The 21,918-nt window shown below is 55.2% G+C and overlaps 1 protein-coding gene across 6 annotated transcripts; it reads right to left on the bottom strand.

The window, feature by feature from the left end:
* Nucleotides 1-734: 734 nt before the first annotated feature.
* Nucleotides 735-21,883, bottom strand: PER1 (period circadian regulator 1). Of its 6 annotated transcripts, XM_014467949.2 has the most exons (24): nucleotides 15,897-15,947; nucleotides 15,525-15,670; nucleotides 10,004-10,428; nucleotides 9,789-9,887; nucleotides 9,543-9,697; nucleotides 9,329-9,450; nucleotides 9,035-9,236; nucleotides 8,832-8,883; nucleotides 8,561-8,703; nucleotides 8,091-8,169; nucleotides 7,908-8,014; nucleotides 7,603-7,756; nucleotides 7,407-7,515; nucleotides 7,186-7,317; nucleotides 6,852-6,960; nucleotides 6,572-6,749; nucleotides 6,344-6,483; nucleotides 5,948-6,124; nucleotides 5,149-5,379; nucleotides 3,414-4,024; nucleotides 2,801-2,987; nucleotides 2,452-2,641; nucleotides 1,985-2,135; nucleotides 735-1,618 (listed from the first exon to the last, which is right to left on the bottom strand). In XM_014467949.2, the coding sequence occupies exons 3-24, from the start codon at nucleotides 10,276-10,278 to the stop codon at nucleotides 1,349-1,351; spliced, it is 3,873 nt and encodes a 1,290-aa protein (XP_014323435.1). In that variant the 5' UTR covers nucleotides 10,279-10,428; nucleotides 15,525-15,670; nucleotides 15,897-15,947; the 3' UTR covers nucleotides 735-1,348. The 6 variants fall into 6 exon arrangements, 5 of the variants coding, with proteins under 5 accessions (XP_014323435.1, XP_023599712.1, XP_014323434.1 ...); XM_023743944.1 differs by lacking the exons at nucleotides 15,525-15,670; nucleotides 15,897-15,947 and adding an exon at nucleotides 21,764-21,883; XM_014467948.2 differs by lacking the exon at nucleotides 15,525-15,670 and having other exon boundaries at nucleotides 15,897-15,986.
* Nucleotides 21,884-21,918: the final 35 nt, after the last annotated feature.

Consider the following 21,918-nt stretch of genomic DNA (forward strand, 5'->3'; position numbering starts at 1 on the left):
GTTCATTTGTTGATTCTTGTATGTGCCCTGACTAGGGACCCAAGGGCAACGTTGGTGTACCCGGGTGATGCTCTAACCGAGCTACCCAGCCAGAGCCAGACCGGAGCTCTAACCAGCTAAGCCGTGGCGCCGGTGCCAAGCTGGTACCTCTGCAGACAGACGAACTGTTTATGTGACCAGCGAAAACTAACTGCAGAACAATGGCTGTTCCAAGTCCGCAGGGATTCAGCCCTTTCAAAGGTTTCCCTTCCCAAAGGTTTTGCGATTTGAACCACAAAGCTAATCTCCGCCCCTCCTCCTTCCACACTTTTGGGGGCCAACTTGACCAGCATGGGTTCGTGACTCCTCCCTTAGCCACCTAACACCTTCGGGCCTTCTCCTGTGTGGTGACGGAAGTCAGAATCCTCAACTGCTTCAGGACACCAGCCGGTTGAGTCTCCCCGTCTCAGGGGCTGACCCCCGGCGGTGCTTGCCCAAGCCCCAGCCACAGGTTGCTTCTCATGGCTCCTTCCGGGGACAAAGGCAGCCGAGGTAATGCTGGCGGTGAGAGCAGGGTCTGAATTAGGTGGGGATTTAGCAGGCTCAGCACAGCCCTTCAGCGGGAAGGGTGTGGGAGAAGAGGGACAGGAATTGCTCACTCTCACTACAACCTTCCTGGGAGCAGGGCCACACCTCCTCACAAAGACCTCCTCTTACCCAACCCCAACCTTTATTCCACAAAGCCCTGGGTTTTATTTTTATTTTTTGTATTAAAAATAGTAACAGACACAATATCAAAAACACAAATGTCATAGGTAGAGGGTACAGCTGAGAACGCCTGGGTCCCACCTGAGGGGCAGCACCAGGGACTCCATGGTCCACCAACCTCCCCCACCCTGAGGGGCAGCACCAGGGACCCCATGGTCCCCCACCCTCCCCCACCCTGGAGCAGCTAGAGGTTTGGACCACTGGCTCCTGCTCGAGCCTGGGGCCCTCCTTCTCCCACCTGGGGAAGAGGTAGGAGAGGATGCCTCCCCCAATAAATAAGTGCAGCCCCACCCTTGGTTCCTAAGACTAGGGCTCAGCTGGGACTTGGAGAGGCCACGTCGGCAGCCTGTCAGCAACCCTGTCCAGGGAAGAAAGGACCCAACAGGGGTGGGAGCTGAGGCTTCTCTGGAGAGTTCCACCCTTTGTTCCCTCGAGGCCAGAGGCAGCCCCTGGATCCTGGGCGGATGGTGACGGGGGTCCAGCCCCTGTAGCGGGAGAAGCAGGACAGTTTGCTATTGGTTGGTCCAGCCACGTCTGAGTTCTGACAGTTGGATGTGGAAGAAGCTTCTCATGTCCTCCTAGCGGTGCCTCCAGATGTAGTTTAGCTGGTGCCATTTTCTGTGGCAGGTAAGGCTGGACTGGATGAGCTCCCACCTTGTTCCTCCTCCTCCATGGCCAGGTCCTGAGAGCTTGAGACCCCAGCCCCAGCTTGGGCCTGGGCCTCATCTCTGCCCTCATCCTCACAACTGCCACCACCACCTTCGCCTCCACCCTCCTCCATGGGCTCCAGCCCCAATCCATCCAGTCCTGAGAAGAGTGGGTCTTCAGGGTGGCCAAGGTTTTGGGTGCTACTAGCGCAGTCCACACAGGCCTTGGAGGGAAAGAGGGGGTGAGTCAGGCATGGTTCTCCCACTGATGACCCACTACCCCAGCTCCCTGAGTACTTCCCAAAATGTACTCCGAGAAAACACTAGTCCACATAGATGCACGTGGGCCAAGACTGGAAAATCCACTGTACCCTGTATCCAGACCTCACTATGGGATAGTCACAATGTTCAGTAGCATGACTACAAAAACTCATGCGGTTTAATACTATATAACCTAGCAGCAAACTCAGTAAAATTAAGATCCTTTAGAATAATCCAATGACAGTAAAGAGAATCAGCCCTTAGCCTCTATCCTCTTGACCTGAGTTCAATTCTTTCTTCTCCCTCCTACCCCAGACTTCTCCTCTCACCATCACATCAAGGACCCGAGGCAGCTGGCCCTTCCGGACCCAGGAGTGCACGGCACCCAGTTCCCTCCGCTGGTCCTCCGAAAACCGAGGCTGCTGCTTTTGCATGGCCCGGAGCCGCTCCCGGTCCTGCTTCAGCACAGAGGCCATGTCCCTGCCCAGGGAAGGGGTTCAGAAGGTAAAGCTGGGAGGTGGAAGCAGGGCCCACGAGGCTGGCATTCTTCCTCTACCACAACTCCCCACCCACTGCCCCATGCTCCTCCCTGAGGAGTTCAGGGCTTGTAAGACCAGGAGAGCTGCCCTCAGCCTGGGAGAAGCTAATGAGAGGCTCCAACAGGCAGGGGATGGGACAGAGAGCCACAGAGGAGACCCAGCCCCAGAAAAGAAAACCCCAAGTTAGCTGGGGAGTGAGGCTGGGCCAGCCTCCCCACTTCTCTGAAAGGATGCCAAGGAGGCCTCAAACTCCTCACCTGGAGGGCACCTGGTAGGTCATCATGACACGCTGGTCAGCATTGGCCATGAGCAGCCAGATGGGATCCTGGAGCACGTACTTAATGACCTGGTCCCCGGGCTCAGCCTTGGCCTGGGCAGCCCCAGCCTCAGCTTCAGAAGAGTCGATGCTGCCGAAGTACTTGCTTGTGTGGCTACTCTGACTGCTTCCTATAAAGCAGGGTGCCAGCCAACGAGGTCAGGCCAGCTGGTACTCCCACCTCCCTCAAGGCCACATATCCAGCCCACCTGCTCAGCTAACGTGGGGCCTGGACTCGTAACCCCCCAGTCACTGTTCTACCTCAGGAGGTATAGGTGGGGGGCACTCACGTGTGATGCTGGCTGAGGTGCTGCCCCCCTCATGGGAGCCTGAACCAGACCCAGAGCCCAAGCCAGAGCCCAAGGAGCCGGAGGCAGCAGAGCCTGTGCCCGAGCGAGAGTCTTCTTGCAGCAACAATTCCAGGAGGTCACTGGAGCCCGAAAGTGCATCCTGATTGGAGGACTCAGTTGCCTCCACCTGGTGGGGGACCGGGACAAATTAAGGGATCAACACCTGGCTTTCCCTTCAACTGCCTCCACTGGTTGGGGAGCACGCCCAACCCAAGTGGTCTTCGATCCTACTCCACGACACTGGGACCAGAATGAGGGAGCGGAGAGCGGGCGAAGGGTAGGGACATGATGCTGAACCATGTCCAAGTGGCAGATGCACTCTCAGAAGTTACTGGAATGTCTGCACCACCTGTCAGACAGGACTGTCCCCCTCACCGATAGGCAGCTGGTTTCTGCCTTATTCAGAAATTCAGCTGGGGTCTCCCACCCGCCACACCAGCTTCTGGAGACGAGGTGCAGGCAGGCAGAGGGCAGGCAGCAGCACAAGGTAGAGGAGGAGCAAGGGGAGAAGGCTGTGTGGGGCTGCAAGAGGATGCGGGGGACCCGTGCTCACCAGTCTGGCCTCTGGCTCAGCAGTCTCCTCACTGGGAGGCAGGGGCCCAGCATTGCTCCCAGGGCCCCCTGCAGCAGCACCCCCCTCAACACGGAGGGACTCCTCAAGCTGCAGCAGATTTAGCTGGAGTGGGGAGCTGCACCGCGAGTTGAACAGTGGAGAGTCTGGGCGGTGGGGAGGGCTGGGGGCTGGCGGGGGCAGGGATGGAGAAGGGGAGTGGGACACAGGGGTAGGAGGACCCTCGGCAGGAGTCTGAGGTACCCCATAGGGATAGCTGGATGGCGTAGGGAACAGATAGTTAGGTAGTACCAAGGCTACAACTGGGGTCACCAGGGGGGCAGGAAAAGCTGCAGGGGACACAGATGTGGGGGCCGGGGAAAGAGGCTGGGGACCATCTCGGGGGGAGAATATTGGGAGGGGGTAGGGCTGTACCACAGCTGGGAAGGGAGTAGCGGCTGGTGGTGGGGGCCAGGGGGCAGAGGGTGGGACAGATGAGGGGTGGGACACATAGCAGGGGGCTTCCACCCGAGGGATCTGGTGGTGACGTGAGCGCTTGGCTTTAGACCGGCAGTGGTATCGGCGGCTGGGGGGTGTGCGGCCATGGTGGCAGCCTGTAGGGAGAGACCAGGGTTAGCAAGGGCCTCAATCTAGGTTTAGCACCCCTGCCACTTACTGCCCTGCCATTCTAACCAGGGAGAGGGCAGGCGAAGGCCCTACAGAGTTTGGCTTCTCAGCCTGCACGGAACAGAGGGGACTCTGGGGAGGTGGGAGCCTCCAGGCAAGAATCACAGGAGAAAGGGACAGGGGGGTTTATTGAGAAAGGAGCGGGGAAAGGAAAGGGTACATGAGGGGCTGAGGGGTTGAGCTGGGGGTGTGCAGATGGGAGGAGCAGGGTGGTCCATAACGAATGGGTGGGAGGCTTCGGTCCATGCGTCAAACTCCCTCAGGCACTGCCAGTGTTGGCGCTCCTTCTGCCAGTCAAGGCCATGCTCTGCCTAGCTCTTGATGAAGCGAAGAGATGGGCAGGAAAGCCGGATCCTGAGCCCTGTGTCCGCCTACAGGCGGCCTCCCTCAGGCATCTGCTGGACTGCCGCCTGCCCCTTGAAGCCTGACCCCACCTGGAGTGGTCCCAGCCTCCTTGCCTAGATTTGGCAGACTTGCCCAGACTCCTTGCCTGAGTCTGTATAGATCTCTCTCTCTCTCTCTCTTTTAAAATATGTTTTTATTGATTTAGAGAGAGAGAAACATCGATGTGGGAGAAATATTGATTGGTTGCCTCCTATACGCACCCGACTGGGACCAAATCTGCAACCCGGGCATGTGCCCTGATCAGGAATTGAACTGGCGACCTTGTGAAGCACAGGATAACATTCAACCAACTGAGCCACACTGCCAGGGCCTATATTCATCTCTTAATCAGTGATAACTGCGTCTAAGGGGGCACACTTTCTGCCCCTGTCCCCTGGCTGGACCTGAAGTAACTTACCTGAAACAGAGCACTTCTGCCCGCCTGGCTCACTGCCAGCCCCCCAGGCTGCCCTCCTCTGGCTGCAGCCTGGTTCCCTGGCCTAGTGGGGAGACACTAGCGAAGGGCCCGTCCCTAGGCAGGGCCCAGGGCCCAGGCAACAGCAACCTGGGTCTCTGGAGCAGGAACATCCCCCTCAAAAATCCCCTCCTCGCAACAGTCTGATCCTAGACTAGCAGAGGGCAGCTCAGAGAGGTAAAGGTTGGCTACCTCGCTCTCCAGGGGCCGAGGGAGCCATGGAGGAGCCATTGAGTCCGCGCAGCCGGCCGAGGTCCCGGAAGCGGCTGAGGAAGGCCTGCTCCTCCTTCTGTGTGTGCAGAGACAGCAAGGCCTTGGTCAGGCCCACGGGGCGGTAGGCATCTGGGGCTGGGTCAGGGGCCACCGTGGGGCTGGGGGCTGGGCACGGAGCCAGGCCAGGCAGGTCCTCCATCATGACGATGTCTGAGGAAGGCGAGATGGGAGAAAGATCATCAGAATCACCTCAACAGTTAACACCTCACCACGCCTTCCCTGCCCAATAGCTTAGCCAACCCTGGCCTCTGCTCCACGAACCTGGGCCCTGTGTGTATGTCTTGGCCTCCTCCCCGCTGAGGACTAGCTCTGGGCCCTCTTCTCTATGCAAAGCTGTCCCAGGGGACAGAGGATGACACCCTCCACGACTCTCAGAAGGGAAGCCCACCCCCTGCGCTTCTCTTCCACGTTTCCCAGGCCAATGTCCCTCAGGGTTTTTCAAGTCCTTGCCTTCTGACCATCTGTGGTCAGCACCTTGGGGATGGCCCCCACCCCATACTTTGTGAACTGACAGTAAGACAGAGGAAGCAGGGTGGGGGAAAGACAAACCAGCAAAGGCTGGCGGGATGGAGGCAAGGAGCGGCAGCCTCATGCTGAGACGGAGGCCTCCTTCTCTCCATTAGGGCAGAGGGGGCGGAAAAGGCAGGTGGAAGGGAACTCTGGCTAGGGGACCAAAGGGAGCTGGGTACTCCCCCTTACTCCAAGCCCAAGCCCATACCCGACTCCGGGGGCTTCTTGTCTCCCACATGGACGATGGTGGAGCTGAAGCTACACTGACTGGTGACGGACACCACGCTCTCCGCCTTATTGGCCAGGGCGAGCGGGGTCAGGGTGCCTCCCACCACCGGCTCCTTCCGAGGGGTGGCCCCCTCCCCCGACAGCACTGCCGATTGATCTGTGCAGAGAGATGGCACCAGTTACCACCGCTTGCCCCACCAATCAGGAGAGGAAACCCAGGGAGGAGGGGAGGGATGGATGGTAGGGAGGATCTGGAGATCTGGAGACTGGGAGGGGGACAGGCAGAGCAAGGTGGGGGCCCCACAGGCAGAAGGGGGGAGACAGGGCCAGCAGGCCAGCACAGGGCAGTGGGAGCGGGGCATGCACTGGTCTTTACCTTTCTTGGTCCCCACAGGGACTGGACCTGTCCTCTGCTTGTCTTCATCAGAGGCCGAGGAGGCGGTACAGGAGGAGGAGGAAGAGGAGGAGGCACATTTACGCTTGATGGTGCCTGGGATGTTGCAGCTCTCCAGGTACCTGGCAATGCACAAGAGGACATGGGGGCAGGGCCTAGAGTGGGGCAAGACCAGTGTCCACGTGGAAGTAGGTGCCAGACTAGCCTTACCTGAGGATGCTGTCCAGGGAGTTGATCTGCTGGTAGGAGCAACTGGAGGCTTCTTTCCTCTCAGCCTCCTCAGGGGCCACGGCTGGTGGGGCCTGGACTAGAGCAGGGTCTGCCTCCAGCTCTGGGTCTGGGGACTGGCAGTAAAGGGTCTTGGCCTTGACTGTGTCTATAGCTGGGCCTAGAAGAAAAAAAAAGAGAATAAAGCTTCTCTGGGTTGGGGTGAAGGTCAGGAGACCAGCAGTCTCATTCTTCACCCACGCCCACATCCCGACCAACTCACCAGGGAAGCGGGGCCGGGGAAGAGGAGGCCGAGCCCGGGACTCGATAAAAAGCTGCTGCCCCTGGTGCTTCACCAGATGCACATCCTTACAGATCTGCTGGAAGGTCACCTGTGGGACAGAGCAGGGCAGTGGGCAGCATTAGGCGGGCCTGGCCAGTCTCAGGTGTGCAGGGCACAGTGCAACAAGAGGTACCAGCGGGGAAGCATGGAGGCCATGACGAGAGCAGGAGAAGAAAGGAGGGGGAACGAGGCAGTTCCTCTGGGATTGGCCACGCTGATTCCAAAAAGCAAGGGGACTGGGACTAGAGGGGTGCAGTGGGAAAAGAACACTCACCGGGGCAGGAGGCCCAGGCCCCTCGGCATCACCCCCGTTGCTGTCACTAGACGAGCCTGGGCTGAAGAGAGGGCCTGGGGAAGTCACAGGGCCAACTCCACAGAGCCCCACGGCACTGGGGCTGTGCACAGGCTGAGGTAGAGAGAGGAACAGGTTAGGTGTCTATAGCCGTACAGCCCACCCCTACCTCCTCTCCCAAGCCTCCTCTCCTCAGCTCTCACCTGTAACAGCAGCCGATGGATTTGCTCAGATAGCTCTTGGATATCAGGGTCCAGGGAAAGAGCAGGGCTGGGGACTGGAGGAGTGAATACGTCCTCATTCAGGGGTGCCCTGTGGGATGAGGAAGGGCGAGTCAAACCTTACCCCCTCCAAAGCCTCTCACCTCCCAGTGCCAGCTCTGGCTCACGGCCCACTTACGTGCGGACTTTGTGGCGGCCCAACACAAAGGCCACCTTGCGGCTCCAGGGGTGCACGAAGCCAGCCCAGCTGCTGTCCATGGTAACATATTCCCCATTACGTGCGCAGAAACGAATGGGAGAGTGGTCAAAGGGCTGGCCAGCCAGCTGCAGGACTGAAGGGAAATAAGGTGAGGGTCAGCAGGCGGGGACGCTGAGTAAGGCGAAAGCCGCCCCGCTGCAGACTCAGGAGAGCAAGGCACCGAGACTGGCATCTGTTAAGAAGCCTTGGAGGCAGCGGGAAGGAAGAGCAGGGTGAGGACTCACCCTTCTTGTGGATGGCCAGCATGAGGGGTCGGTCCTCAGGATGCAGGAACAGGAGCACTGGGGCCCCCAGGAGATCCTGGGGGAGGTAGCCCAGCAGGGGGGCAGCCCTGAAACGGGAGGAGGCATGAGTCTGGCCCTGGCCTCAGCCCTGGCCACCCGCTTCTCCTCAGGTCCTGACCTCACCTTTCATCCACATCCTGAAAGAGGCAGCTGGGCGTGTGCCGTGTAGTGAAGATCCTCTTGTCGGGCGGTATCCGGGGAGCTGAGCACAGAAAATGTGGGCCGATGGGTTTCATCCAAAATGGTCCAGGTCCTCAGCCCTCCATGCTGCCTGGGGCCCAGGCTGATTGGCAATCCTCCCCACAGCTCTGCCCTAGGCCTTCTGGCCTACAAAGATGGTCTGGACCATTCTGTGACCCATACTAGTAATGAACGAGAACAAAGCACACTGCTGTGCCCTCTCCTGGTTTGGGGCTCTTAGCCAACTCTACCTCTAAAGGAGGCTACAAACCCTCATCTTTATTATACCTTCTCTGTTCCAAAATTCCAAGGGGCTGAATCATGCCTCCCAAACTCATGTCCTGCCTCATCCCCAAACCAGAGAAGGTACCCTCCCTTCCACCCCCACCAGCCTAGGCTCCTGGCCTGCCCACCTTCATAACCCGAGTGGATTCGCTCTGCAATGAGCAGGCAGCATGGCTGTGCGGGAGCCCCTTCTGATACCCGGATTTTGGTCACATATGGGGTTAGGCGAAATGGTTGGTACCGCGGCACTGGGTCCCGGTCAGGACCTCCTCTGGCAAGGGAGAAAAAAGGCATTAGTGACTATCAATGAAGGGCCACCCACCCTCCACCTCGAAGTCAGGATTCACACAGTAAAGAAGGAATATGTGTGGAAGGTGGAAGGGGTCTGCTCCCACCTACCTGATACGGCAAAAGACAGACTTCTCCTGGGTGAAGTCCTTGAAGCCTGAACCTGAGAGAGACCAGGAGAGAGGTGAGCACAGGCCCCCAGACCCTTCCTGGGCTGGGAAGAACCCAGTAAGGAAAATCTTGGGCTTCTGGTTCCTCACAGAATGAGCTTCCTGCAACTGCTCATCCGTCCCCCAAGCACCTGGGGACCTCACCTGCCGAAGCCCCCAGGCCCCAGGTAGGCAGACGAGATGGGGCCGTGGAACCATAGAAGACGCCCACGTCCTGGGGAGCCAGGAGCTCTGAGAAGCGGGCACCCCGGAACACGTCCTGCTTGCAGTGCAGCAGGATACCTGCCTGCTCCGAAATGTAGACGATTCGGCCTGTCAGGAAGGAGACAGCCACGGAGAAGGTATCCTGGGCAGGAGAGTGAAGACAAGAGCGGATTCAGAAGCCATGGGAGTGGGAATGAGGGTGAGTTAGGAGGGAGAGGCAGGGCTGCAGCTGACCTGGTTGCGAAGTGTGTACTCAGACGTGATGTGCTCCAGCTCCTCCAGAGTGTAGGTGGACATGTCCATGGCACATGGCTCACCTTCCTCCAGGCTCCACTGCTGGTAGTACTCCTGGTTGGCTACAAGGTGAGGGCAGTGGGACATTCAGTGAGATGGCCCCACCATAGTAACCCGGGACCTGGCCACTATCCTCCTAGGAAGCACCACTCACCCTGCACCTGCTTGACACAGGCCAGTGCATACTGCAGTGTGGCCAGGGTCCCCGAGCGGCCCTTGCCCCGGCGTTCTGGCGGGAGCCGAAGCTTGAGCTCCCGCAGCGCCGTCATGAGTTCCTTCTGGGTTCTTGCACGGGCTGATTGTTCGCTGCTGCAAGGGCCAGAGGAAGGGAGGGGGTATAGACATTAGCCTCAAAGCGTGGCCCAACACCCAGCCTCTTCCCAGCCCTTACCCCACTAACCTGCAGCCACTGGTAGATGGGTTGTCCTGTTCTGAGCTGGCACTCAGGAGGCTGTAGGCAACGGAACTGCTGGGTGGGGATGGGCTCTGAGAGTTTGTGCTAAGGGAAAAGCAACAGGCCCAAGTTGAGGAGAAAGTGACTAGTAGTATGGCCTTTCTCCTAGCCCAGCCTGTTCACAAGACCACTCCCAGACCGTCACACACATCTGTACACACCTCTTGCTGCTCTCAGTGGTCTCCAGCAGGGCTGAGTCCTTGCCATTGCCAGAGGAGGAGCTATGTGAGCTCCGCTGAGATGCACCCCTGGACTCATGCCCGTTGGACTCATTGCCACTTGAGCCATTGCTGTTGGCATCTGTGTCATCAGCCAAGCTGGGGCCAGGGCAGGACCGGTGCTGTGGAGGCCCAGGGGAAGGCGCCCCTCCAGGACAAATGGATTCTCCTGGCCTGGGGTCCCCTCCCCCATCAGCCCCTTCTGGGGGACTACTCATGTCTGAGCCATGGGAAAGGCAGGTGGAAAACAGCGATGATGGAGAGGCCACCACGGATGCACAAGGGGCCAGGAGGCCTGGCTGGGGAGTGAAGTGGGAGACTCAAGTCTCTGAGGATTGAGAAGTTCGGTCACAGATCACAGCCAGTACCTGAAGAGGAAGACCAGAAAGGAGGGCTGAGAAAGCTGGGCTGTTAACTTGACAGTAACCCCTACACTCAGATCCTCCCCGTGCCTGCCCCCAGGCTCCCGGGACCCGGGCTTCTAGTAGGAAGTTAGGTAAGTTCAGTTTCTTGTCCTGGTAGGGGGTGGAGGTGGGAAGGGACCTTTCTTTGGCCTTCCCCACTACTCTTGCCAGCGTGGCCTGGGTAAGTAGAGGCTGGGCAGTCTACCAAAACTCCGGCTGTGGGCCTAACTGGATACCTTCCAGCCCCAATTCCCATCTGGCTCCCACTCTGCCTAGGACTCCAAGGCCTTTGGGCACCCGGTGAGCCCGTCGCCTCCTATTTTTAGGTCTCCCGGCTAATTTTATCAGTGGGCGGTGCCACCTCCGCTGCACATGCGCGGAGACCTGTACCGCCCCACCACGGCGCTTCCGCCACCACCGCGGTCACCAGGGAAACCGACGTCAGCAGCTGAGCTCAGCGGTTGCTGGAGGGACCACAGGAGGGCGGGAAGGGCGACCCTCCCCCATTTCCCAGCGGAAGCAGGGGATGGACCTACTCCCACACAGGCGAGTGTGGCCAGGGTTGGCCCACCTCTAGTACAGCCCGTTTCCTGAGAGATGTAGCCTATCGGGACTCCGCGGGCTGGCCCTGCTCCCCAGGGCACAACACAACTGCCACTGCCCTCCCCACAGCCTGGCACTCGCCTGGATCCCACTCATTCTGGTCAAGACCACTCAGCCTTACATTCTCTGGCCCCTACACCCTCATCCAACCCCCCAAACCGAAGATGGCACCTGCCACTGTCAGAGACTCCAGAATCCTTTCACTTCAGCCCGCGAATTTTCTAGACACCTACAGCCTCGCCCCCCCGCCCCAATCCGAGGCAAACACACTCAGCTCTGAACACGGGATGCACATAGCCAGCGGATATTTCTTCCCCTACTCCCGGTCCAACCACACCCCCAAACCCCGAGCATTTTCTGAGCACCAGGAGCAAAGGGAAGGCTGTGGCCAACAGCAAGAACTAGCACCGGGAACGGGATGTTCCAGCCGAAACGGACTGACATCACGGCCGGCGCTGGGCCAGGGGTTGAGGGGGGAGTGCGGAGAGCACAGAAACCCAGAAGGGGTCCTGGTACCGCGGCAAAACTGGGGACCCCCGAGTGACAAGAAAGACGGCAGGGGTCGTGCCTGCTGAGGGTCGGGCGTGCGACCGGAAGAGCTGGGAGCGGAGCTGGGAGGGGGGGCAAAGCGGGAGGTAAGGTAAGGTAAGAGGGTCAGGAGTACAGACAGCCGGTGCAGGGTTGCAAGGAACAACACCTGGCCCCCAGGGGGGCTGAGAGGGCGTGGACAGCGGTAAAGGAAGGTGGATTATTGGTGTGCCGTCTGAACTCCCGGGCCGGAAACAGCATATCAGGCTGAAAGTAGGGGCGATCCGATTTGGAGCTGGTAACCGGCTCCCGGGGGGAGGGGGGACCACGGAGACGCCTACCTGTCCGCGCGAGCGTCCTTCAGCCGCCTGCCTGCCGCCGTTGCAGCCCGCAGCCGAATGGAAGCTCCGCGGGGCCAGGAGGTGGGTTGCATAATGCCAGGCACTGCCCCTCATTGGCCTCCTGCCGGCGGAGCCACAGGCCCCGCCCCCGATTGGCTGAGGATCTCGTCCTGGCACCTGATTGGCTACTGGCCCCCACTGAGGTCAGGGCTGTGTCACACACGCGGGTGCACGTGGATCTGGGTGCTGGCACTGAGCTGAAGGGCCCCAGACGTTACCGACCAGCCAATGGGCGCGGGACGCCTTGTACACTGAATACTGAAAGGAAAGGGAGGTCAGCTGCCCCTCTTCCGGGAACAAGCCCAGGCCACATTAGGTATTTAAGAGACGTTCACTCACTGAACTGATCAGCCTTGCCGGACGCCTTAGCCTTGCTAGGGGTGGGGAAAACGAATGCAGACCCTGGGAGGAGGATCAAACTGGATGAGATGGCTGGTCCCTGAGAGGAGGGGGACAAACAGAAACTTGGCTTGACTTCTCCTGGGTTCCCTTTCTCAGCCTTGTCCTTATAATAAAGCTGTTTTACCCAACTCCTTCCTCTGACACTTCAAATCCTTACACAGCTAGGAGGAAGGCAATTGAGAATCCAGATATTATATTAGGAAGTGTGGTGGTGGTGGCGGTGGTGGTGGAGGATACAAACAATACAGTGGGCAGCCAGAGCCAATAGGAGGTGTGAAGGGAAACAATGGTAGGTGCTTCTGTGGCCAGAGAAAAGGTCTCTAGGGCCTAGGCAGCCTACATGGTGACTAGTGCTTCTTTACTCAGGATGCAGCCACCCACAATTAGGGCTGCCCCAAAAGTGGGGGGCTAGAAACCCAGGGTTACAGGGAAAGAGAAGGGATACCTGAGAAAAAAGACCAACTGGGACCCTAGAGAGAAAAACGTCTGGTGGCAAGGGCTTCAGAGCTCCACCATGAGGAAAAGAGATAGCCAAGGACATCATCTCTCTACTTCACTGTATTCCCCAGACCCTAGGACAGAACCTGACACATGGCAGGTGATCAATAGAAACCATGGTTTTGTTGTTAACAATGATGGGGGAGGGGAAAGGGACTCAGCATCGGAGAGGGACTGAAAATTACAACTTTTTTAAAAGAAGGAGCAGAACACTGAGTCCTAAAAACAGAACAGAGGCCTGATTTGGGGAATAAAGTACCAGGCTAGGCCAGGAGAGCTGCAGTTACACAGGATCCCTCCATCCAGGACTGTGATGAGTATAGTTCCTCTCGGGGCTCCCTGAAGATGCGGGTGGCAAGTGAAGAGCCCCCGCCCCCAGCTGATGCTGACATAATCACTCTCCTCGCTGTCACAGGCCTACGCTTTCCTTAACAACAGTGTTCCCCATTGGGTGCCAGGGGGAAGGCTCTGTGGAAAAGCTGGGAGGGAGGATATAAAATAACCTAGATAAACCAAAGCAAGAAAACACAGGAAGCACCTGGATTTTGTCTTCTCTACTTGAAAGTGTACCCCCCAACTCACAAATTGTGGCCCCATCCCTTCTCTCATTTTCAGACATCTCTTCTCTGGAAACATTTTTCTTCCTCCCCAGCTCTCCTCAGGGTAAAGGTGCAATCTCTCCTGACACAGACAGTCCTTGCTCTCCCACCTACACTTCCATATTTATTTTTTGCATAGACAAAAGAGCCCCGTGCTCCAGCAGACCTCACCTGCTCCCACAGCCCTGGTTGTCCAGCTCATGGTCCCCACAGTAACCAGGCCCTGCTGCCGTCAATGGAGGAGAGGGGGCGGGAGGCAGCGGTGACGTCAAAGCGGAGGAACGGGGCGGGGCGAGGAAGCCGGGGAATGTGGGGCAGGGAGGCTGAGAGGCAGCGGTTTGGATGGCGGCCAGACCGAGAGGGCGGCGGCCAGCGCACTTGGGAACATCATGTTCTTTTGGCTGGTGGCCCAGGACATGCACCAAGCCCGAGCGCCTCCCACAACCCAACGACAGCCGTCCTGTCCCACAGCCAGGGATTCCTGGAGAGAGGATTAGAAGGGGCCCCCCTCCCCTGCTCTTTCCCAGACACGCATCGCCCGCCCCTGGGCTTGTTCCTACAGCTCCCAGCACTGGCTTTCCCCCTCTCCCAAACTGTACACATCTGCTGGCCCGATCACAAAGAGCCAGGGAGGCCCGGGTTCTGTAGAGAACACACGCACCTTTGCTCTTTGCGAGGCCCCCTACGGAGCCTGACTCTCTCGTTACTATGGCAGCAAAGAAGAAGGAGGGGCAGGGAGGAGAATGGGTCTAGCAGGATGAAGAAATCAAACTGGGAAAGCAAGTGGCTCAGCCTAGGGCCTGGATCCTGGGAGAGGGTTTTGGGCTGGTGCCTGAAGACCAGAACCAGGAAGAGGGAAAGGGGGAGGGAGTCACCAAAACTGGCAGAAAAACTCGAGAATGAGAATAGTTCCTAACCACAGCAATCACATAAATCTCTCGCCCTTTCACTGTTTTGTCATCCTATAGGCATATTTTTAGCTAAATAATTTTTAAAACACGACCCAGGCATTTTGTCAAGCACTTTATATACATTATCTTTTTAAAAAAATATTTTTAATTGATTTTTTACAGAGAGGGAGAGGGATAGAGAGTTAGAAACATTGATCAGCTGCCTCCTGCACACCCCCCATTAGGGATGTGCCTGCAACCAAGGTACATGCCCTTGACCAGAATCGAACCTGGGACCCTTGAGTCTGCAGGCCAACGCTCTATCCACTGAGCCAAACTGGTTAGGGCTATATACATTATTAAATCTTCATAGTAACACTGTGAGATGGGTATTATTATCACCATTCCACAAGGACCTACTAAAGCTCATAAGTTACTAACCTTGACTAAATTGTCTCATAACATGTTCTCAGGCTCTTAACAAATAGAGCCAGAGTTCAAATGTGACCTCTGATAATGGCTTGAGATTCTGGCTTCTTAGCTTTCTGGAACCTGTGAGCGGTTAGTCAGCACTGGGGAACCTGAACCTCTCAAATATCTAGCCAATTCTGAGCTTGGTGCCTGGAACACAGACCCCATCCAAACCCTCCTCCCATTTGGGACATTCAGTTTGCATGCCCCACACACTGCAAGTCATCACAGCCCCAGTTTTCACATGCGCACTAAGTCCTTGAGGTCAGCCTAGCAGCTACCAGACCCAGTGATTTCCTAGGAACCCCTTTCCTCACACTTCCTTACCCCAGGTCCCTTTACCACAGGCCTAGTTGTTTGTACAGTTACCAGAGCACCCTGTTGGTTCCTCTTTATCTCCAGGGTCTGAGGAAGACGTGTGCACAGCCAAACTGTACAAAACCACCGTCCCTCTCAGGATCCAATAGTTGCTACCTCACCTTTACTCCCAAGGATGGCTCCCAGGCCTAACCCCTTCCCTTTACACACAGGACATTCAGAGCCCTGATGTGACGGGCGCAGGGTCACACAAATCACCATGTCGAACCTTTCCAGCCCTTCCACCTCCCTCTCAGGGCGTCCCTGCAGCCTCAGAACCTCTGTCTCTTTCAAGTGCTTAAGACACATACCCAAACAGCAGCCACACACTGGAACGTCCCCGTCCACTCTCAGGGATCCCGACCCTCTATTTCCTTGGGAGCAGGGGTCTCAGGCGCAAAGAGTGTCGCTGAGGGCTTCCGAGCCCCGCCTCCCAGTCAGTCTGGGGTCCAGGTGCCTTAGAGCGGTGAAGGATTTGTTGTCAGTGACTCCCCCGATCCCCCAGCCAGCCTCTCTAAGGTTGAGTTCTGGTCTCTATTCCCCACAACCATCAGGGCTCCCACCGCTGCGATCATGCATTTGCAGGATCCTCCCCACACACTCCATTAACACCCCTACAGACAGAACACACCACCCCAGAAAAACTGACCACCGCTCCTCTACCCCCAACCCTGAGTACTCACCGCTTGGCAAGCACGCCGAATCCAACCTCTTCCCAACTAGGACTACAGAGACTGGGACTCGCTCCTCCAGGTCCGCCCACCCGCTGGGATGCCACGCCCCCCAAGCTTATTGGCCTAAGGGCGCGGATCCATGCCCAACGCCTCGTGCCTTCGCCAGGCCTCCGCTCAGCCACCATTGGCGCCGCCCGCCGCCATCATCATCTCATTGGTCAATTTACCAATCCAGTGACAAATTCACGTTCGGGAGGGGCCGCACCCGGCGCGCATTGATTGACAGAAAGCCGAGCCCACAACCACTTCCGAAGTTCCTATTGGCTGTAGCAACCTGCCTGGGTCGGTGATGCACATGCTAGCCCCGCCCTCCAAACTTTTTCATAGGCTGAGAGGTCTTGGAGCTGTAGAGAACACGTGCGGGCGGTCTCACGCGGCAACTTGTTTACCCAGAAGCTGGGGATTTTCCTTGACACGCTTACTCAAGGCAGTAGAGTCTGCGCAGGCGCCAAGAGTGTGACCTGCACGCAGGCGCTGTTGGGTGCAACGATGGCTTTGATGGGGGCGCTCTGTGCCGAGACCCCATGAGAGGTCCCAGGGTGAAAAGAGCGCCCCGCCCCCTTCCCCAGCATTGGGAGGGCTCCCAAAAGCTGGAAGGTGTGAGCTTTAGGGTGAAGAGGTATTAGATCAGTGCCGCATATGAGGCTGATGATGATAGCAGGCTCCTAGATTTCCTATGGACCAGGCTAGGTGCTTCTCACAAACGCAGAGCAGGCCGGCTTACTTACTACCCATGCTTCACAAATGAGATTGAGATCCAAAAAGATCACATAATCCGCTCGGGTTAGCACGCTAGTCAGCAGATTTGAACCCATGTCCCTAGCACAGGGGTGGGCAACCCATGGCACACCAGTAACTTTTGCTGGCACGTGAAACCCTCACTTATAATCTTCCATTTACAATTTTTTTAATATTGACTTTTTTATTTTTCAGATAAATTCAGTGTAGGTGCATCTTAGATAAATAATTTTACATAACAAGTTATCTTAAACACCATAGACATGGATTGACGAGAGGGGAAGAGCAATTTCTATGCCTCTGCCTTAACTCTCCCTGCCTTCTTAGATCCGACCAGTTTTGGTTTCATCCACATACGCTTGTGAATCTTTGTTCTCAGTGATGAATTTTGTTAAGTCTCGTAATAGGAGTAGCCTGACGGATGAAAGTAGTAGCTCATGCATATCTCTGAAGGTCACGAAATATAAACCTGATGTAAAATCTGTCATCAGTGATGCAGCAGCAAAAGTCCCATTGATAATATCAAACAGAGTCATAAAGTTTTCTGTCGGACTATCAGTGTACATGTATACATTAAAAAATAAATGTATTTTTCATCATCATATACTGTGTTTTTGTCGCTCGAATGAATTTTATTATTTCTTCAAGGTTCTTCACATATGTACACCTTAAGCGATATCAAGTAGGCGTAACATGTTCTTAAAAAATTAGGGTTGGCACGCAGAAAAATTTTGAGTCAGAGATTTTGCTGGTTTTGGCATGCACTCACAAAAAGGTTGCCCACCCCTGCCCTAGCACTATAAAGAAGGAAGATTCTACGACCTATGAGAGCCCTAAACCTTGAAAGTATTCGGTAGATGAAATGCGAAAAAGCCCTGAAGACTAACTGGAATATAATAAACCCTCAATAAATGATAACTGTGTACCTAATTATAAGAATCACCTCAGCCCCTTAGAACTGCTGCATCAGAATCTCCAGAGAAGGGGCCCAAAAATCTATTATTTGTCCTGGCTAGTTTGACTCACTGGAAACAGCCTATAGACTGAAGGGTCCTGGGTTTGATTCCTGTTAATGGCACATGCCTGGGTGGCAGGCTCATCCCCAGTAGGTGTGCAGGATGTTTCTATCTTTCTCTCCCTTCCTCTCTGAAATGATGTTTCTAACTCTCTCTCCCTCTCTGAAATCAATAAAAATATTTATTTTTAAAAATCTATCATTTATTTATTTATTGTTAATCCTTACCAGAGGGTATTTTTTTCCATTGCTCTCCCTAGAGTGGGAGGTGGGGGGGGAGAGGGAGAGAGAGAAACATCAATGTGATACACATAGACTGGTGGGGGATCTTGCCCATGCTGGGGAATCAAACCCAGGAACCTTTGGTGTGCAGGCCAACCCTCTAACCACTGAACCACAGGGGCCAGGGCATAAAAAATATTTTTAAAAGCATTCCTAAAAAAATAACAAAAGCCTTGACCGGTTTGGCTCAGTGGATGGAGCGTCGGCCTGCGAACTCAAGGGTCCCAGGTTTGATTCCGGTCAAGGGCATGTACCTTGGTTGTGGGCACATACCCAGTAGGGAGTGTGCAGGAGGCAGCTGATCGATGTTTCTCTCTCATTGATGTTTCTAACTCTCTATCTCTCTCCCTTCCTCTCTGTAAGAAATCAATAAAATATATTTTTTTAAAAATAACAAAAAATAAAATTTTAAAAAGCATTCCTGATAGTTCTTAGGAGCCAACAAGTTTGGGAAACACTATCTAGGTTGCCTGCAGCCCAGAGAAGTCGGGCCCCACAAGCTCTTCTAGCATTCTCCACCCATTGTTAATGGCACTTGAGGACAAGAATGCTAGGGTGCCACATTAGGGACCAGAGTCCGGTGCCCAACAACAGAGTGCAGGGGCAATAGGCCATCTCTAGCCAGTTCCACACCATCCTCAGCTGGGTCTCCTTAGGCTGATTTGTTCATTGAGAGAGATCAATTTGTCGTTCCACTAATTTTGCATTCATTGGTTGCTTCTTGTATGTGCCCTGACCAGGGATCAAACCTGAAACCTTAGCATATCGGGAGGACACTCTAACCAACTGAGCTACCAGGCCAGGGCCTTGTTCAATAAGTATTTATTAACCCTCTGGATGCTGGCACTGTGCTAGGCACAAAGGGGAAGAGATATTTCATAGAAGTTGGCCATTTACTTCAGGCCTAGGAGTAAATGACTCCAGAAGACGACTGCACAGCATCTGGGAGTTAAATCAAGGGGTAAAAGAAAGCCAACAAAGGACAAGAGCATACCCTCAGGCAAGGGAAGAGGGAAAACTGGGAAACTTAGACCTCAGGGTTCACCAGGGTGAGACAAGGGAAGCATCAACACTTCCCATTAAAGCTTGGTGCCCCCTGATGGACACTTTGGGAACCACACTTTGCCCTGCCCAAGGTCAGGCCCTCCAATAAAGCTCAGTTTCTTCCCAATGTATATTCTTTTTTAAAAAAATATATATTTTATTGATTTTTTACAGAGAGAAAGGGAGAGGGAAAGTTAGAAACATCAATGAGAGAGAAACATCGATCAGCTGCCTCCTGCACACCCCCTACTGGGGATGTGCCTGCAACCAAGGTACATGCCCTTGATCAGAATCGAACCTGGGACCCTTGAGTCTGCAGGTTGACGCTCTACCACTGAGCCAAACCGGTTAGGGCCCAATGTATATTCTTAACATTCCTGTTAAACCTGAAGACCCAGTACCTTTCCTACTGGTTAAGAAAAAATCTTAGAACAGACACCACTTACTCATTACACATTTATTGTACATTTTCACAATCTGGATGCGCACAGAATTGGGGCCATGGAGTGAGGGAAGGGGGGAGGCAGGGGACACTGGGATAGTATGGGGGGATCTAGAGCACAGCACCCCCACCCCCAGCATCTCTCCCTACCCTTTCACACAACAGTTTAGATCTCCCTGCTCCCTGTCCACACAGAAACCTTGAGTGTGGGGGGAAAAAGTTTGGGGGGGGGGTCCCCTCCAGTGACAGTTTAAGGGACTGCACCCTCAGACCCCCCAAAATTGTGCCATTTAAAAAGACATTAGATCCTTCCTCTATCACTTCACCTAAGGAGAAGACAGGTCTCTCTCTCTGGGCTTGACCACCCTGGAGAGGGGCAAGAATCCTCATCTTCCAGCAAATCCCACACATTGGCAGTGACTAGTACCCCCCCGCCCTGAATTCAGGGGGGGCAGTCAGAGGAGCTGGGCAGTGAAGGAGGCAACACCCTCCAAACTGGGGAGGAGGGTTTTCAGTCCAATCCCCAGCAGGGGTGGGGCCAGAGGAGACTTCCAGCAGGAATTGGGGAGATTCTCTGCCCTGCTCCACTCCTCTCCAAGGCAGTGATGACCCTTCAGACACTGGCAGCCACCTCTCCCAAAAGAGATCAGATTGTGGCCAACCCCCAACTCTCCTAGTGGGAGGAGGAGGGGGAAGATCAGGCAGATGGGAGGGGGGGGAGACCCCATGGGAATGTCAGTTGAGCGCCCCACATGAAAACTGGGGATCAGGAATGTGGGGAGAAACTTCAAGTGGCAGAAATATCGGTCCATCATAACATACTGAACTCCAAGACACTTACACACCAGCTCAGGGGAGGGAGAGGAGGAGACAAGAGGTTTTGAAAAGAGGGGGAGCAGAGGCAAACTGGACTAGAGGGGCTCGGAAGGGATGATTCTGGGGGCCAGAACAGCCTGGCTTCCCAAAAGCCCAGGCTCCCCAACACCTACAATTAATGTCATGCAAATGAAAGTGTGATACAAGGACCAGTGGGGACTAACTCCTCAGTGAAAAAAAAACACAAAAACACAGGTTGAAAGAATGAACAGAGTGATGTTAACAAAAAAGAAGAAAACCAAAAGGGTTGCCAGTATGCACATGAGTGCTAATTAACATGCTGGAAGCTCCCAGACCTTGGGATTCTCAGGACCAAGTGGGGCCAGTCTCAGAGCCTCCCAAATAATGCAAAGAAGATGCACCTAGGGAGGCCTGGACAATTGCTTTTTGTTTTGTTTTGTAGGGGGGTGAAGATATGGGGAAGGACAGGGTGGGAGGAAGGATCAGCTAAATCCAAGGAAAGGAGAGGAAGAGGGACTATTGCATAGCAGATGCAAATGAAGGGACTTGGGGCTGGTCAGGAAAAGAGGGGAGAGGAAGGAGGGAAAGAAAAAGGCAATGGGAACTGAGGAAGGGGTGTTAAGGACAACCGGAAAAATCTTCTAGTAATAAAACTACAAACAGACCAAATATATATAATATTATATATGTATAAATAACAGCTGGCTATTTACAGGAGGGCACACACACGGACACACACACAGATGGGGGGCTGGAAGATATGGCTGAGAGGTGGAGGAGCGGCTGGGGATGGGTGGGGGGAGAGGCCCTTCTCTGGGCTGGCTCCTCAGGGGTTTAAGAGCTGAAGTAAACTATAGAGAAGGAAAGAGAAGGAAGAGGGAGAGGGGAGAAAGAGAGGAGAGAAAGCAGTGTGTCAGGCCTGGCCCTGCTCCCCCCCTACCCACTCCCCAGCTGGCTGAAAACCCTTCCCCTCTGGGACTCAGGTTCTCACCTGTCAAGCAAGGGGGCTGGACAGGTGGGTTCCAAGGTCTCTTCAACCCCACGGTATGGCCTTGGGGCAGACCAGGCCGGTAGTGCTCTGGGCCTCTTGAGACCACAAGCTCTTAAAGAACTGGGTGGTTGGCTTCCTAGCCATGTCCAAGCCCAAGGGCCTTTCCTGCTCTCCTACCCCCCAAATCCAGGGTTCCCAGACTGGGGTCTTAGGCCCAAAATGCCCTCAAGAGAGCAGTGGGATCCACCAGCTTTCCTGTTTCCAAAAATCTTAATAGAAATTGCCCACAACCAGGAAAAGTGCAGACTAAACATCATCAAGGTCTGGGCTCTAGATGAATCAGAACTGCCATTGGCAGCTTTATATGCTTTATGCTAAATCGTAAAAACTAGGTTAATGACCTTCAAAACCCAGAACTTAGAGGGGACATCTCACCAAAGGGCCCTAGCTACTCCCGCCCTACTCACCGATGATGATGATGAGGATGATGGCGCAAATCACTCCCAAGATGATCATCATCTGGAGGGGAGAGGGGAGGGTCAGTGAGACAGACCGTGACACCCCCATTCATCCCCAGTCGGACCTGGTGGATCCATACTTAAGTGGAGGTTTTTCCACCGGG

The sequence above is a fragment of the Myotis lucifugus genome, unplaced genomic scaffold, assembly GCF_000147115.1.
Source record: "Myotis lucifugus unplaced genomic scaffold, Myoluc2.0 scaffold_420, whole genome shotgun sequence".
NCBI classification, from domain to species: Eukaryota; Metazoa; Chordata; class Mammalia; order Chiroptera; family Vespertilionidae; genus Myotis; species Myotis lucifugus.